Source organism: Ammospiza nelsoni, chromosome 13 (assembly GCF_027579445.1).
Source record: "Ammospiza nelsoni isolate bAmmNel1 chromosome 13, bAmmNel1.pri, whole genome shotgun sequence".
NCBI classification, from domain to species: domain Eukaryota; kingdom Metazoa; phylum Chordata; class Aves; order Passeriformes; family Passerellidae; genus Ammospiza; species Ammospiza nelsoni.
The window spans coordinates 12,957,757-12,976,286 of NC_080645.1; the positions used below are offsets into that span (position 1 = coordinate 12,957,757).

General features: G+C 44.4%; 1 protein-coding gene across 3 annotated transcripts in view; it reads right to left on the bottom strand.

The window, feature by feature from the left end:
* SLC12A4 (solute carrier family 12 member 4) overlaps positions 1–10,321 on the bottom strand; it is a 47,318-nt gene extending 36,997 nt beyond the window's left edge. The window contains exon 1 of one of the 3 annotated variants that reach the window (XM_059481440.1): positions 10,086–10,321. In XM_059481440.1, coding sequence (XP_059337423.1) covers positions 10,086–10,227 — 142 coding nt within the window. In that variant the 5' untranslated portion in view covers positions 10,228–10,321. Of the gene's footprint in view, positions 1–8,403; positions 8,455–9,355; positions 9,493–10,085 lie in introns of those variants that run through there. The other 2 variants (XM_059481443.1, XM_059481441.1) reach the window with 2 other exon arrangements.
* Positions 10,322–18,530: the final 8,209 nt, after the last annotated feature.

An 18,530-nucleotide genomic window follows, 5' to 3' on the forward strand; every position in this document is an offset into this window, starting at 1 on the left:
CAGTGACCCCTAAAAGCCAGTATTGCCACCAGCTCACAAAACTTCCTACAGGGAACAAGTAAAAAGAAATAAGGTAAGAGCCAGAATGCTAAATATGATCCAGAGATACAGAAAATGACAGAAGAAAGGAGATTTAATTACTTTGAACATTTCAATGTACGTACATTCTGTGTATTGCATATTACACAATGTACATTTACAGACATCTATCTATCTACTATCATTCACTCCTGGAAGACAGCAGAAAGACATTGGTAACCACTTCCAAGCTGATTGTGAAACCCTGAATGTCATTGGTTTTCAGTCAGTTAACTCATGCAGAAAGTGCTGAACATCAGATATTTCTTACATTTGAGAAGTACTGTGTTCCATGTGAAAACAAAGTTCATGAGAGTTCGTTTTTCTTTTAAGCCAAGGAAAAAGGAAAGGGGGAGGATGTTTCAAGGAGGGGAAAATAAAAGAAAAAAAAAGTTAAGCAAATCCAAGGATGACTTTTTAGTGTGAAGCACTACAAACAGCCAAAACTCACAATAACTCTGGTCATAATACTTACAAGAAATTACAAATCAGCATGATACTTCTCCAAGAAAAGGGAGTCACTCCTTCCCACTGAACATCTCAGAGGGTGGAGGGAGCTCTGACACTGCACATGATAAAGAGAAAACCACTGTTCTTCTTAAATACAAATATTTTGACACACATTTACAAAGAACCCACAAGTCTCACAAAACAGCACCACACATTTCCCACAGTGCAGCACAGCACGGATGTCAGATATCTGGAGAAGCCACAGTGGCTTTTACCATCATTTTACAGAAAGTTCATCTGTTTGCAAAAGCTTCAGAGCAAAGTGGGTATAACAGAATAGCTTGGAGAAACTCTTCAAAGAGCAATCAGCAACATTAGATCACTTTTCTGCTTCACCAGTCAGGAATTAGGTAGCTGCACACAATCTAAGCCAGAAAACACTCCAAGATGTATAATGGTGAGTTTGCTCCAGCTAAATATGAGCTTCTACTAAATAGTCCACAATACAGCATCTTAAAAGGGCAAAGACAAAATACTGCAATTAAATAATTCTCTCTGTGTTGCCTTGAGTCACAGCTTTAAAGCTCCTTGCATGTGTGCTAAAAGGCATCATAGCACAAGGCAGATAATCATCCCACTGTCTGGTTACACAGAATTGGGATTTACCAAACATGACTCAGCTATACCTCCTCTCATGAGTGGCCACCACGTGTCAGAAATTAACCCCTGACACTGTCACCAGATTTCCTGGAACTCAGAAACACATCAAGAGTTTAGAGTGGTTTGTGCTGCCCTAGACAAAGAGGACAAGGTAAAAGTTCCACACAGGAGCTGAAGCAAGGGTTGGCTTGTGATGCTCTCAAAGCAGCCATGCCCCAGCTCAGGGTGCAGAACACAAACAGGAATGAAAGGAAAGGAAGGGATGCTGTTGAGGGGATGGGAGTGGCCAAGTGGCACTACTGCCAAACACTTCACATTGTGAAATCACAGGCTGGACAGGTAAAACCTTAGCAGAACAAAGCCCAAAAGATACAGGAGCAGTAGATGCTAAAATCAGATCTGCAAGACAATTAATGAACTTGTACCTTTGTGTCAGCTCTAGATACAAATACATACACTACAGCAAGTAGTAGAAAAATTAAGATCATTTGTACTATTTGGGAGAGGATCAGCAAGACAAAGCTCCTGAATGCAAAGGGAAGGCAGAAGAGGAACAGTAATGTGCTGTCCTCCATCAGAGGCAGCAGCAGCTCTGCCATCCTCTAGAATTACTCCCAGTCCTGACTCAGATCTGACCAGAGCTGGACTTTGCACACAGTAACTAAGCTCAGGGCTACTCAGCTTGCAAACAGAGACAGGGTCATAAAACAAAGTAGCATTGCTATAGATAATTTTATGGAAAACAATTATACTGCAGGGCATAAAAACTTGTGTTTAACTGCAGCAATCAGCAATGTAAAGTATGCAAGAGCAAGTCTCAACAAATTTGCCCTTCTTAACTCAGCAAATGAGCAGCTTCTAATGGCACACCATAAAAATCCTTTTTTCCCTTTGACATGGAAGTGAAAGTCAGAAGGTTGTATGGTCTGCTTCATGATAAGAGGGTAAATGCAGTGATTGAATGATGTTCCTAATCCCTCAGATAAACAGAAGAAATTGCTGGCTACTGGTAGGAGATGAAACTGAAGGCTGATAATTAGACTGCAGGGAAAAAATCCCATGTAGCCTTGTTGAGGCATAATTACCTTGAACCTCTCCACAGCACAGAGTGCCTCTGCCCTACACACAGCTCTGCCAGGATGTGGTTACACAATCCCTGCAAGGCAGCCCCCAGCAGCAGCTCACAGCTTTGATTCTCCTTCTAAAGCAATCGATGGATGGCATCCTCATGACAGGACAGGCCATGTGCCAATCAATGACACAGCTGGGCTTCTAGGACAATGCAGGTCACTTGGGGGGACAGAAAGGAGCTAATTAAGCATTCTGCATTCAAGAGGATGGACCTGTGGGCCAAAAACCCAGGAGACATGAGGCAAGCCCAAGATGTGAATACCTGTGGAAATACCATGCCTTACCCAGAGGAGCTTCCTGGAGCAGCACTGTGACCATCACACACAGGTGGGATGATGATCACCCTTTCTGCACCCCCAGCAGAACCTCCTCCCTCTCCCTTTGCCCAGCCCTGCCTGGCACTGGCCTCTCATCTTCTGCTCAGCAAAATGCCATTTCATTTATATTTCCAATAAGTCTAAAGCTGCATCCACTCAGCAAAGCATAAGTGCCAAGTTACCAAACCACCCCATTCATCCATCAGCTAATTGAGTAAAAGCTTTTTGGGGGCAATTAGCACTTTATTCTGCACATCAAATTCCATCTCTCTGTCCTACAGAGCACAAAGAAGATCAAAAGATGATTAAGAAAGAACTCCACCTGGTGCCTTTAACAGCAACAAAAATCTGAGAAAATGTATTCCCAGATCTGTTCTGACCTGTACATCTGCTGCTCAGACATGATTTAACACTGCTGGAAAGTAAACAACTTTCTTTTCCAAGCCATACCTAGAACCCACCACAAAATCTAAAGCCCTATTAAAAGCCTGCTAGGAAAAAAAATGCTACTTATTCACTCCAGGAATTCTTTTTATGGTTCAGAAGTGACAGTCGTGAAATAGTGTTTAAAATGAAAGCTATAGGGAAGAAATAGGCAGTAAACAGGTTACAAAATAACCTCCAGACAGAGTTACATATTTTTATATATATATATATATATATATATATATATATATATACATATATATACACAGTTACAGTATACAAAATGTTGGCATATTCAAATTCCAGAGGTTTACATGCATTCTAAGGGCTGTATTTTTGTGTAGACCCTATTAAATTTAAACACAGTCACATTAACTGTCATGTATTTGAGTCTGTGAAAAGACGAATTATTTGTGTATGTATTTTATGTTGCCTGCTTAAAACAAAGATATTTTTTGCTTGGCAATTGCTACAGCAGCCACTGTGAAAGATGCTCAGTCCTCCATGCATGACAAAATCCAAGTATGCTGAAAGAAATCATCCAAAGCAGCTGAACTGAAAGAACAAGAACAGTACTACTCATTGCTAAGGGATCACTTGGCAGCATTTAAACAGTTGCCTATTGAAAACTAATAATTAAGAAAGAGGTTTTACTAAATCAAACAAAAAAACACCCTGAAACTTTATTATCTGAGCATAAAAATCAGTTTAGTACAATTAAGAGATGCAAAATTTCCAATTCAGAGGTTACTGAAGACAAAGGAAACACCCCTAAATTGTAATTCAAATAGGCTTTAAACCATGTCTTAAAAGGGTGCATTTTTCTTCCCTGTAATTCAGGTCACAGAACAACGTATTTAAAGAGCAACCTTGAACCAACAAGTTGAAGACATGGACCTTTTGATCAAAGAAATCTTGCTCCATGTATTGGAGCTAACAGCAATTTTTCTGAATTTAAAGCAATGTGCACATTATTTGTTGCATCGCAATAAAAAACAGATGTAAATCCTTAACTTGGTCTTGGAAGGGGAAAGTCACCAAATGCAGCTTTGCTCTCCCTGTGGCACTGGGTATCCCCCATCCTGTCACCTGCACTTCAAAACAAGGCAGTGGTCACCAACTCTGAGTTTTCTCAAGGTGGTTGTTCCAACCTCAGCCAACAGCATTTATTAGGCTACATTTTTAGGTTTGGCTACATTTACAAGGCTAAATTTATTTAGATTTGGCTACATTTCCTAGTCAATGAGACTGCAAACTACCTTAAGTCTTCATTCTACACAGAACTTTAGAGCAAAAGCCAAAATTAAATTTTACACTGAAAAGCACACAAAAACTTATACTTCAATTTTGTTGCAGCAGGGAAAAGAAAGCAGATGTCACTATTTTCTTTGAGCAAGTGAAACACTGAAGAAATTTGTAAGGGGAAACTGAATAACACACATAGATCAATTTGATACATGAGAGAGAGCTGTAAGACAAACAAGACATCCAAAAATGTACTTAAAATTCTTTAGAAAACTTCAGAGATTGTATAGGAGATATCACTTCAGCATTATTAAAATATTCCAAAACTTAGACTCAACTCAACTTAGACTCAAGTTTGGAATGGCAGCTTAGCAAGCACAGGCAGAGAGAATTAGTTAAAAACTCCACATCTTTTCATGATTTTTTTTTTCTTTTCTACAACTGCTGAGCCTTCTAATGCAGGTGTTCTCCAAAACACCAAATATCTGCAGCTGCAAAAGACCAACAGAGGCTTGTTTGGGTTTTTTCAACAATCTTCCCTTAGGTTTTTGCACCATGCAGACCCACACACACACACACGGGTACGGGAGCTGCTTTCACATCACTCAGACATATCACAGAGATTCCTCCCAGAGCTTTTTCAAATAACTGGAATACCAGAGAACCCACAAAAAGGCCCATGTTTTCCTATATTTAGCCGGGTCTCCTGTTCACCAGCAGCTGGCACCACCATCCCCTTGGTATGGGACAGCTGCAGCCTCTCAGCTCAGCCCCAGTCACTGCACAAATTAGAAGAAGCGGGAGACATGCTCAGCAAAAGCAGCAGTTTGTGCAGCAACAAGAAGTTTTTTGTTTTCCTGGACAAGCATTTTAACAAGTTAAACCTTCCTACACTACAAGCCAATAAAATAAAATAGAGGTATCGACCACGGGCTCCAGGAAAATGAGCTCCTCAGAAGAATTCCTTTGATTACAGGGTATAAAGAAGTATGTACCACCTCCTTCACCCACCCAGCTATTATAAACAGCTAATTATGTCACAAAGCACTTTTCCACTCTCATTTTTCACATGCCAAACTCTTATCTTTCCTTATCTGAAGCAAGAGTCCACTTCTCTATGCACCTGCATTGCTGAGGAAAGCATTGTGGAATTTAGCACTGCAATCATTGCTGGGCTAATTGCTGATTGCTCAAACAGAAAGCAAAAGAATTGAAAAAAAAAAGAAAAAGGGAAAGAAAAGGAAAAAAGCCCTAACAACAAAAAAACCTTCCAGGACTTCTAAAGTATGACCCTGCTGCTAAGACCCCTTTCAGGATCTGCACTGAAAACCATAATTATTGCTGTGGATCCCACAGGTACTCTTTCTGAAAAGAAAAAAATATTCACATATTTAGCACTGACAGGACACCTTTAATATTTCCAAATTTACACATCATACTTTTCAGAGAGGGGAAACCAAACAGCAGCAGAACAGGGAAAAAAACCTCTTCCCATCAAAATGCTACTACACTGAAAAAGATGCAGTCTCCATTCCATTTTCAGTAAGAGAACAATTAACAAACCACCAGAAAAGACAGTTCACTGACATCAGTACTGCTATTCTCAGGTTACTTTCTTTTCTCTGAAACAATTCAGAGGTTCTGCCTCAACTCCACCCCAGGCTGCCTCCTCTATGACCTTTCTGCAGCTTTTAGGCAACACAAAAAATGCTGAAGACGCATGTGCTAAGAGATTATGCAAAAATATTCCACTATGACCACCATAACAAACAGTGCCATTTAGCCACACTGCTGCCAGCAGAAGTTCTTAAGATAACTTAAATGAAATTTAGACATGTTTCTGTTGTCCTATTTAGCCCTACTGTCTAATTTATTACATGACTGATTTTATCTTATCTCTGAACTTGGCCAAAACACCTACATGTAAGAATTAGGCACTTTGAAAAAGAATTTTTGAATGATTTATGTGTCCCCATTAAAAGTATCTTCAGACATCTCATATGAGCTTGCAAAAGTCTTGCAAAATACTGAGAATCTTTACAGTAAGTTACCACAGATTAAAGCAGTGAACCAGGAAGTTTGAAGCAAAAGCACACTGCTATCACACCAGAACTTTACCCACATTTTCCAAAGCAGCTCACTGCAAATGAGCAGCACAATCTGCTGCTGCACAAGAACACTGAGCACACTGACACAGAATGCAAGCTCGAGGCAAAGGTCCCAAGTCTAGTTAGAGAACTCTGGGCTTGGAGGAAGCCATGTGATAACTGGAACAAGAGCAGAGCAATTCCTTGGCAAAACCAAGGGTGGCAGCTGACCAAAGCTAGTTAGTGACACCAAGCTGATTAGTGTCTCCTTTCCACACAAAAGTCAAGGGAAGATAAATAACTTCCCACAGGACACATGACGTTGCCACACTTTGGTTAACTGGGTGCACAATGACTGTGGAGCTGAGATTTCTATTAAAGCAAAGTGTATTTGGTTTTTTAAACACTATTCAGACCCCACTGTCCCTCTTTTTGCCCTGTGTACCCAACCTAATATGCTGGCTTTATTTCAAAGACAGAGGGGATGCCAAATTCACATTTCTCATCCCTGACGATCCATAAAGAAGGGCTCACGTGTTTATCATAGGATCACAGGATAATTCTTTGTACTTCTTTTTCTAAATGAAAGATGTCAAAGTCTATTATAAGCAGTGGCAGTCAGTGGAACCTACTTAGAAATAAAAGGCTGATTTTATTCATAAGCAAGCACTGGAACTATCTGACAAGGCTAAATTATTGCACACTGACTAATGCCTTCTTATGGAAATGGTTGACAAGAAATTCTGTTGCAGAACAGTTACACATCTGCAGATGTGAAACTTGATGTCCTAAAAAAAGCAAAATTCAGGAAAAAAAAAAAAGCCTTCAAAACCAGAGATATGACAAATGAAGGCAGCGGTAAAAAGATCAAACCAAAAAAAGAATCCACCAGAATCATAAGCAACAGCCTAAGATATTGGGCAAGGAGCACTGCACAGCACAGCCTGCAGACTGTTACAGAGCAGCTACAAACAACTGCAGTGCCATGGCCACACTCTGCAAGGGCCATGTCCTTACTGAGTCACCTCAACCCATCCAACCAAACTGAGCAATCCAAACAAGTCCTGGAACCAGGTTCTGAATAGCAAGCTGACTAAATAAAATCTTCCCAGCAGAAGGTTCACCAGAACAACTGCAACCACTTTCTCACACTGCCTGTGGTGGGGCTATGTGAGGGCACAGACAGCTGGACACAGGCACTGCTCTGTGTGCATCCATGTGCCAGGAACAACTGTGGGCACTTGGGTAAGGCCAGCACCTACAACCTGAACCCTGCACTCAAGTCACACAGTTTATCTTATCTCCAATCAGGGGCATCCCCAACACCAACAAACCCCTCCATGAGCGCTGTAATCAGCTGCCACAGAAGGCTCTGCAGGCTCCAGCCAGTGCTGAAGAGCTCGGAGATATTCTGCCTTCAACAGGAGCTGCCACATCATCAACATCCCCTGTGTGAGAGGCCAGGGTAACTGCACAGGATGTAGAAACCAGCACCAAAACCGAAAGGAATAACACAAGATTGAGCTCAGATTCCCCTCTACAGAGCTACAAACCAAGAAACCCAGAGAAAAACAGAAAAGGCTACTGAGGAAGAACATGCTTGTCAGTACAGGTAGGCAAGACACATCTCTTCATACACACACCCCGAGGATATGAAACAATACTTAATTACTGTGAAAGTAAATTAAAAAATGGAAGGCAGTTAGAGTTCAAACAAAAACAGAACTAGCTACCATATATTAGTAGAGAAATTACTAGATATTTATCAGCTTTAAAATAGAGAGACTCAGCTAACTTCCAGCAGCATGGCTGTGCACTGCAGCTGGGACAGCAGCATGTTAGAGGCCACAGCCTGCCAGTGACTGATGGACTGTGACAGGAGCTGAGTGGGAATCCTCAAGTGGGTTGGTTGCACACATCCTACAGGCAGCCTCATACCTAAATAAGAGGTGGTTTGAGTTGGCCTTCCTTTATCCACCATGGCAGCAGCTTCCACAAGCCACACTTACCAACCCATGGCCAAAGCTAGCTACTGGAAAAAGCATTCCAGGAGGTGTCCACCTCGACCTGCTGAGACGGGTAAAAAACACCTGTTACTGTCATACACACAGGGACTGCATGGTAAGCAGGCTGAGAGTGAAACAGTCCTATTTTACAAAACAAATTAAGGGCCCTGCACAGCCTTTAGGGCTAGTGCCTCAAACTGTCTGTAGTAACAGACAGCTTGGGAAAAGCACCTCCCTTTCATCACCCTAAAACACCCACACTAGGCATGGAAAGAACAGGCATTAGGGCTATGTCAGCTACTTGGTCTTCAAAATCTAAAATTTCCTTGAAAATGATACAAAGTAAGAAAGAAACTCCCAGTGCACACGTATTGGAGATTGAAAAGCGTATTCTCAGAGAAATTAGCAAGTTAACAAGGCAGAACTGAACTTTGTTCTTATGGCAGTTGAGTATCACTCAGCAAAATAACCCTGTTGCCTTCCCTAAGCACAGGCCTGAGGCGTGCAGCTCCCTTCAGGGATTACTGTACATTCAGGTACATTTGCAGTCGGAGAAGTTTGACTGCACAGGCAAGGAAGATCAGGTCAGGTGTTTACTGCTTTGTCTTTTGTTGCCTAGAGTCACTCATGATTCACAGAGGGTAAGTCAGATTCACCAGATGAACCCATGGGAAGATCCTCTTCCTAAAGGTTACAGAAAGCTAAACATAACCAAGGCAGGAAAAAAAAAAAAAAAAAAGGAACAGATTGCACAAAGAGCTAAAACAACCTTGTACCAGGACTATATTGCTGCCCAAATCTAAGTGTCCTTCACATTCCCAATAGAAACACTCACTGTATTTAAAGTGATTTATATCTAAAAGTCACAGCAAAACACCAAGACAGGCTGAGCACTCCCATCAGCTGCCTAGTTAAAGAATGTAGTTCTCACCACCCAAAATCCCCTCCTACTTACGTGATCTTCTTCTGAAATTGGAATAAATTAACCCCCAAGAAAAAGCAGCAGCTCTGCCTGGCAGGAGCAGTTGAGAGAGCCACAGAGGCACAAAGCACTTGCTGTACTATTCAAGGGCCCGGTTTGCAGGAGAGAGACCTTGCAGGGCAGCCGTGTTTTTTAGGATGATATAAACAACTAAAGCAGACACCGTTAAATTCGGCTAATTTAACTGCATTCTCTATCACCCGTTTATTTTCGCAGTGGAGCACTGAAAACATCTGAGCCTATCTCCACGCACTCTTATCACCTCCGGAGAAGGGAGCCTGTGGGAGCACCGATAAGAGCCATACCCCGGGCCAGCCCCGCTCCCCCCGCACCCCGGGCTATCACCCAGCGCCGGGGGGGCGGAGGGAACCCCGGGCTGGCTCCGGGGAACCCCGCACCAGGGCATCCCCTGCTGCGCCGCCCCCGCTCGGCACGGCCCGGCCCGGCCCGGGGCTGGCACGGGCGGCAGCGCTGTCCCGGAGCGCCGGGCTCCGCGTCCCGGCCGTGGCAACAGCGGAGCCGCCGCCGCCCGGCGCTCCCGGGGGGCTCCTCCCCAGGGCGCGGCGCCCCGAGCAGCCCGGCAGGCACCGCCAGCGCCCCCGCCTTTGTGTCGGCCGCAGCCGGCGGCAGCGGGGCGGGAGCCGCGCTCCCCGAGCCCCGGAGCGTGGGCACCGCCGCCCCCCGCCCGGCCGTGCCCGCTCACCGTCGGAGCTGACGGTGTCGTAGGAATCGCCGGGGGCGGGCGCCGCGGCCGGCTCCCGGTAGTCCACCCAGCTGAGCCCTTCTACGCTGTCGTACTCGGCGCGGGGCTTGTCCTCCACCGGCACCACGGTGAAGTGCGGCATGGCTGGCGGGGCGGAGAGGGCTCCCCGCGGCACCGCGGCGAGGCAGGCGGGACGCGGCGCGGAGCCGGCGGCGCATTCCTGCCCCGTGCGGTCACTTCCTCTCAGGAAACCGCGCTCCTCAACTCCACCCATTCCAGAGCGAGCGCCGGGGCGGTGCGGATCCCGCCGCCCCCGGGGCCGCCGCGCCAGCACCGGGCGCGGGGGCGGGGGTCGCTCCGCCGGGCGGCCGCGCTCGGCGGCGGGGGCGCGGAGGAGGGGCCGGAGGCGGCGAGGGGAAGGGGGAGCCTTCCTCCCGCATTCATCGTGACAGGAGCCGGGCCCGGGGGCGGCGGGAGCGGGGCGGGGCGGAGCGGGCGCCCTCCGCCGCCGCCCTCCCTTGCGGGCGCTGCCGCACCGCCTCGGGGAGGAAATTTCCCCTCCATCCTGGCCCGGGCTCCCTCCCCTGCCGCCGCCGCCGCCGCCATTTGCTAGGCGGGAGCGATGCGCGGGGAGCGGCGGCGGGGATGGAGCCGGGTGATCCAGGAGCGCCTGGAGGGACGGGGTGGTGCGGGCGAGCATCACCAAGTGAGCCGCGGGCAGCGGACCCGGGAGCCCGCCGGGCCGGGCAGTGAGAGTACTATTTAGGGATATCACGGCTGGTTATCCCTAGTTAGGGATATCACGGCTCCCAGCAGCCGGTTCCAGCCCGGCGTGGGGCTGGCAGATAAGTGGAAGGCGCAGTGGTACCCGGAGAGCCGGGTGTGCGCCCGGTGCCGGTACCGGGCGATGTTCAGGGTGCCGGTACCCGGTGTGTGCAGGATGCCGGTACTAGGCGATGTGCAGGGTGCCGGTATCGGGTGTGTGCAGGATGCCGGTACCCGGTGTGTGCAGGATGCCGGTATCGGGTGTGTACAGGATGCCGGTACCCGGTGTGTGCCGCTGTCCCCGCTTCCTGTGCCTGCGGTGGCCGCGCTGCGCTTTCCCGTGTGCTCGCTCCGGCTCCGGCGACACGAAGCCCCAGGCAGGGACGTGGCAAGCGGAGCAGCCCACGAGAAAGGGGAAGATGGCAGCGCTGAGGGCTGCGGGCAGATCGGGCAGGGCAGATTTGCATGCGGGCCGAGGTGTCGGTAGCCGGATGCAAAGCAGGCACAGTTGCTAAGGCAGCAGACGGATGCAGCGTGGCCCTGCAGCTCACACGGGCTCGGGGGGACACCATTGTTCCGTGCCACTCCGGAGGCAGAGCGGTGACATCCCCTCTGTACAGCCCAGGGCACGCAGCCACCCCACTCCCCGAGTGAGCAAAACGAGATATCGCCTTCACATTTGTCGAAGCTGGCACCAGCAGCGGGTATCTTGGCCTTCACGTGGAGTTTGAACTTGAATTAATAGGGGATAATGTCATTTATTGTCTGCATTTGAAAGCTGGCCTTGACAGGTGAAGGATCCCTTTTTAATGTGTTGTGTAATCATCAGGACAAAACTCTGTAAAACAGTTTGTGTATTTTACTGGGGACTGTCAATTCACACTAATTCTGTAGATTTCTGTAAACTAAAATATTCCCTATTGAAGAAATGTACAGTGTGTACAGTGACAAGACATCCCAGCACAGCTGTAAGATTTGTCTTTGGATCCCACAGGAGTCTGCAGGAGGATGCAAAGGAGGAGCAGAGCAAGGGGCTAAGGCTGGACCTTTCCTGTGCTCCCACCTTACCCCCAGTTTTATGAATATGTCCTGCCTTTCCGACAGGAAGAAAAATTTGTAATGAGCAGGGGAGAGACAAACATGAGGGAGAATGCTTTGTTCACAAGAACAGACTAATAAGTCTACTTTTAATTACTTGGGGTTTGAAATGAAGGTGAAGGATCCATGCTGTGGAGCGACTGCTGCCAGGGGGGTGCAGGTCTCTCAGTTCACTTAGCACAGGGCTGCTGGTGGACCACCTCTGGGGCAAGTCAGGGTGATTCCACCTCTTGGTATTGATCAGACAGGTGGAAAGACTTCTAAGACTCCTGTGCTTTCATATAACCTACATTTTACTTTTGACACTTAGCTCTGTTCGTGGAAAAAAAGGATCTTCATGTGGCTGTGTGTATCTCTGTAAACAGCCTTATCAGTTTTGGAGGAGATTTTAAAAAAGAACAGCATTTCCTCTGTTGAAAACTCCTAGTTTCTTGAAGACTTAAGTTGAGATTTTTTTTTTCCCAGTAAGCCTAAAAGAAGCGTGTTTGTAAATGTGATCCCCTGAGATCTATAAAGTTTTACTTGCAATTTCTCTGAACAAGCAATAATTTTATCCCCCAGAGGAAAGTAGAACAATGGGCCAAAAAGTAGCATTTTCTGTTTTACCCTCTATGGTTGAATTACATTTCATTAGTGTTCATTTAAAGTTTGACCTTACAAGATAAACCCCACCAAAAACCACCAGGAAAATTAATTGATAGGGGACAAATAATTTTATATAGAAAAGGGGCAAGATGCTAATTCATCATTAAGCATGTTTGTTCATGTTCAGTCTTCTTTCCACTTTTCCACTTTATAAAGGTTTTGAGTGAAAGTGTCTGCTCTAAGTAAGCTGGCCTAGAAGAAGGAGGCAGGACTGCAAGAAATAAGTCTCCAAAGTTAATGTTTTTGGAGTCCTGCTTATTCAGGAAGAAGCATTAAAATGGGTGTTTCCCTCTCATAGCACTTTGGAAAGCAGATATGGCAAGGATACACTGCTCTTTAGGCACCAAAACTGCATCTGTGCCATCACAGAACATTTTAGTTTCATAGAATCAGTGGTACTGAAATTGTAACCCATGAGCAGAAAAAGTTAAAAAAAATTTAAGCTCATGCACATGTACCAGCAACTCCCTTCTGTGGAATGGAAGCGATATCCAAATGCCTTAGCAGAGAATTGAGCCCTAGGAAACCATTCAAGTCTATTGAAGCAAAAATATTTCTTTTGTCTAAGGACAAGGGTCCTTTACTGACTTGCAGAAAGACTGTATTTAGAGATGAGAAGTTATCTACCCAGATCAACTTTGTTCAGCATCTGATTTTGAAGAGAGCACAATTCAACCTGGATAATTATTTTTTTCTAAGGTTAATAAGTGACTGTTACTCTGAATGGTATGAGGGGCTCTCAAAAATTGCCTGATATGAATATGATACTGGAATGAAACTGGATGGTCTACAGTACTACAGTATTTACCTGAAAACAACACTGCTACCTTCTCATTAAATAAAAGGGATGAAAATTACCTGTTTTTTACAAAGCTAAATAGAGTTCGGGGTTATGGTTTCATATAGGTACAGACTGGTCAGTTAAAACAAAAAGCAGAGACAATAATTTTAATTTCCTCTTTTTTTTTTTTTTTTATTTTTCTACACACGCCACTCCAATATCAACAGAGAAAAACTACACTTCTAGGAAAAAAGCCTGGTGGTTTCACACCAAAGAAAAAAAAGGAGTTCAGCTCTGCAGAATCATATTAGAAGAGAAAAGGTCTGTGTTTTCAGTAGTCTAGTTTACATTTACAGCATCACTGAAATCAGCAGCCTGAAGATCAGCAAATCCATCATCTCCCCTCTGATACACAACCAGGAACTGCTTTTAAATTGGTCCTAACTGCAAATCATGTAATCAAAGGCACAGTTCAGTTCTGCATTAGTAAGCCACTGGATATTTGTGAGCCACCTTAAGCAGGTAAAGCTTCCAGCCGAAGGGGCAGTGCCCTTGCACAGTAGAAACTGTGTTGTTCAAAGGCTCTGTGAGAAACTCTGAGCCTTCCAGAAGGGCAGTTTAGTCAACTGCTGTGGAGCCTGATAGAAATCCTCAGGGCAGGCAAGTGAGGTCAAGTTTTCCTTGAACACTTCTGACTGCAGGGGTGTGATGGTGTTCACAGGGGTCTGAGGATGAGGGAAGAGATGAGGATCTGACTCCATGTTTCAGAAGGCTTGATTTATTATTTTATGATATATATTATATTAAAACTATACTAAAAGAACAGAATAAAGGATTTCATCAGAAGGCTAGCTAAGAATAGAAAAAGAATCATAACAAAGGCTTGTGACTGACTGAGACAGTCTGGACAGCTGGGCTGTGATTGGCCATTAATTAGAAACAACCACATGAGACCAATCACAGATGCACCTGTTGCATTCCACAGCAGCAGATAACCATTGTTTACATTTTGTTCCTGAGGCCTCTCAGCTTCTCAGGAGAAAAAAATCCTAAGGAAAGCATTTTTCATAAAACACGTCTGTGACATCGGTGCCCACCTCTGCAGCACTGCAAAAGGAGCCTGGCTTCCAGAGCCCAGCACGAGCAGGGGCTGCACACATGCCCAGCTGCCAGACAGGCTCTGTGTGCAGGGGTTCATCCCTCCCCTGCAGGCTGCACTCAGAGGTTCCCCAGGAGGGAATTACCATCAGTGGTTGTTGGTCCTTCCAAGGGTTCAGCCCTCACAAGGGGTGTGGTGCACACATGGGGGGCCCTGGTACAGCTCTGGGGTGTTGGTGACTTCCAGACTTGCAACGTGGGATGTTAACCTCAATCAAACAACAAAAAGCAGCAGCATTTCAATTCCTGCTCAAAGCAAGTGATTTCCCATTTGTTTAAAGGATAAACACAGCATCTGAAACTCTGTTTGAGGACAGCTTTTCTTATATTTTATTTTTCCTGAATTTCATGGAGAAATATCTAATTTTAAGTAGTTCTGTTGTTTCTAAAGTTTAGTTTTTTGTTTTTTCTAGGAGAATCAAGACCAAGTGAAAAGTATCATCTGTAGAAATAAGTCATTACACTGCAATTCAGATATATTTTTTAATTCATCTCTAACATTATGTTGCCCCTAACACAGCAGGGAATCTGTAGCTGTTATTCATTGGTTTGAAAGATTTTTCCCACTAGAGCGGGACCTGGGTGACAAATGGCCAAGAGCTGACCATCAGAAATAGAATAACAAAACAAAATTCACCTCTGCCAAGGCATAGTTTCCCAGGACATCGGGCTTGGCAGGAATTCTGCCGGTTCATGGCCAGCATTTCACCAGAGTGAACTTTGGTTTTCAGCACATTCCTGCTTCTCCACGTGTGAGGATCACACCAGAGCAGGCTGGAATGGCAGCCTGGCTGTGAAGGTTTCCCACTCATACAGAGCAGCATCCATGCCAAGGACAGGAAGAGATCCTTTGGAGAGGACCACGACAGGAGCATCCATGTAATAAAGGCTTGTGGGAGATGCAATGTGCAATCCTCCATGGGCCATTTCCAGGAGAAAAGTGAGGCAAGGAAAGGCCACACTGAGCAAGACAGAAGCTCTTGCTAAAGACAACTGGAAATTTTGCTATTCTGCTAGAAAACATATCACAGCTTAAACCTTCAAAGACCACAAGAGGACACTATGGTGCCACTTAGCTTCAAAGTTTATTTACTTTAAGGAACTTCTGCTTCACTTGTAAAATTATTTATAACTGTATTTGATGCACAGACTAGCCATCTCTACAAAAAACCTTGATCTCATCTTTAGACACTGAAGAGTTGCTTAGTCTTTGAGATGCCATTTCTTTCCTACTCACCCAGGTTCTGCACATTCAAATAAGAACAACTATATCAAGGTTTTCTACAACAAACTTGTTAAATGTGGCAGTAACTTTTAGTGTAGAATAAAGATGCTGGAAAAAAATACTACTCTGTGGATCAATTTTCAGATCAGTTGCATTTTTAGCATGGGTAGATTTGTCATGGTCTATTTAATTTTTAATAAAGGGCTCAGAGAGGAAACTGAGCACAGACCTAGACAAGATTCTTGAGATGCTGAGTTTATCTACAGGAGGAAACTCAGGAAGATTAATCCAAATCCAAAGCTCTATTAAACTTATTCTAATGTTTGTATTCCAGACTAAAGAGACCTTCTTTTTATTTGTGTGATGAAACTTGTATTAGCTTCAGTTTTAATCTCACTTAGTTTGATCTTTGTTTTGTTTCTCAGCAGCAACCCTCAGAGGAACCTGAATTCTTGTTTCCTGGACTTTATATTTTCCTTTAATTGCAGAATTGATAAAGGAAATGTTTTATGAAAACAGATAGACCCAGTGCTGAGAAAGGGCTTCAGAGGAAAATATCAATTATACAGAGGAAAGAATCATCTCAATGGAGTTTAAAAAACAATTTGGGGAGAAGAATTAAGTGCCCTCTCATTTGAGTTCTGATTGTTAGGGCCAGAGCCTTAATTAGAAGCAGCCACATTTTTCTGTTGTAAGATAAATGCTGAACGTTGTTTACTTAGCTTGGGTTTTTCCCCCTCCACTATTTGTTGTCTCATGACAGAGAAGCAACTGAACCAAGCCCAAGACCTCTCTGAGTCACAGTTTTTGGAAAGAGGAATTTGTTGTTGCTTTTGTTTGCAAACAAAAAAAAAAAAGTCATAATGGAGTTATAAATAAACATGAATGTGAGGAACTTTTTCCATTTCTCTGGTGTCAGAAGATTAAAAAAGGATAATTATAATACCAGCAAATAACTATTCCCATGTTGAGTGGTTCTATGTAGATGTAAGGCTTCTAGGTAAGATAGCAAGACAAAAAATGAAGACCCGGAAAAAAAAAAAAGGAAGAAAAAAAGAGAAAAAGGTAATTATTGAACCACTGAATCAAGCCTTCCAGAACCGTCCAAGCAGGGTTATCCAGGACCACACTCCGCCCTGGAAATGGTTCAGAAGATCAACTAAAATACTGCTCTGGGTCTGCAAATTAAATCCAACAAGTCTTAAGAGCACATAAAAGCCACTATTAGTGGGAAGAATCTTCTGGTTACTTAATTCTTTTGTACTTTAATCATGTTATGTTTTCAGAATTTGAAGCAATTTGATCACTTCCATATGTATAAATCCAGAGAAGAGCAAACAGAACTGCTGCTTTCAATAGCAAATGGAAGAAATCCAAGTTGCTGCAGTCTCACTCTGGTTTTCTACTCCTCCCCTCCCCTGACAATGAGCATGGTTAACCCAATCTCTGACACCATCAGCGGGAAAGAAACTCATCCCTTGAAGGAGAAAAGTTTTCTGCAAGAGCAGCTGGCTGAACCAGCTTAGACAAACACCAGTGCTGTGTCCAGGAGCCAGGGACAGAGCAGGGCAGCAGGCACAGCTGGCTCTGAGGAGCTGCTGGGGCACTGCTCCTCACCCCACAGCACGAGGGATGCAACAGCTGGCTTGGCAAAGTTGGTTCTGTGGGGCAGATGCCCACTGAACCTTGGGTGTAAAATAAAAAGTTAATAAACTCATATGCATATAGGTGGTTAGATTTAATGCACAGTGTTTGCTGACCTGGAAACAGAAATATGCTGGCATGTTGCTTGAGAAACTCAATGAGATGCAAGGAGGAATGTAGGTATTCAGCGGAGCTGAGTAGTTTGTATCTAATGTAAAACATCCAGGAGTCCTTGCATGGCCCAGACAAGTCACCTGCTGGTGAAAGTTTGGTACAGGAGCTGAACTGCTCAGATTTTGGGTGACAGAACTGTCATGTGTGTCAGACCAGCAGCAGACTTTGGAGGTTTGGTTTCTAGCATCATCACTTGCCCAGATGGACAACTCAGAGGTGAAGTGATTTATTTCTGTGGATGCTACAGCCCATTAGTCAGGGAAAGGATAGTACTGGGGGAAGGGCCCTGGCACCAGCCTTTTAGAACCAAATCAATAGTCTGCATCAATGTTATCCCTGTAGTTCTTGGCTGCTCATATCACATACATAAAAGCATGAGCTTTTGATTGTTTAAGATGCCTTCAACTTTGGGTCTTTTGAAAATCAGCCTAAGGTGCTTCATAGTACGTAGATTTTGAGATTTACAGAAATATTAATAAATATTTTCAGAATTCATCTTAGCACAACTCATTATTTAGAAGAGGTAAGTCATGACTTGCATTCTTTCATTTGGCAGCCAACAGAGCTTATTACAAAGTTTGCATCTCAATTACATCTGGAACTTCACTGATACCAGCAGCCATAATAGAATCTGTCAGCTGAACTTGAATGCATTTTGAATTACCAATGCAAATGGCTGTTATTAATTGGGGCAGGGCAAAGGCATTCAATTGCAGCATGAATCATCCTCCCATTGGGAGACAGAAAACAGAGTACAATCATTTTGTGCTTGAGTTGTTACAAATGCAAAGTTGTGAAGAGTACAAGTTGCTCTCAGGGCTGGAGACACTGGCACCAGAGTGAAGGGTCACTAGTTTTTCTGAGAGCAGTCACAGCTGCACCTTACATGGATTTACTTTCGATATTTTTTTCGAAAGTAAATTTTTTTTAATTAGAAATTAAATTAGAAATTTTT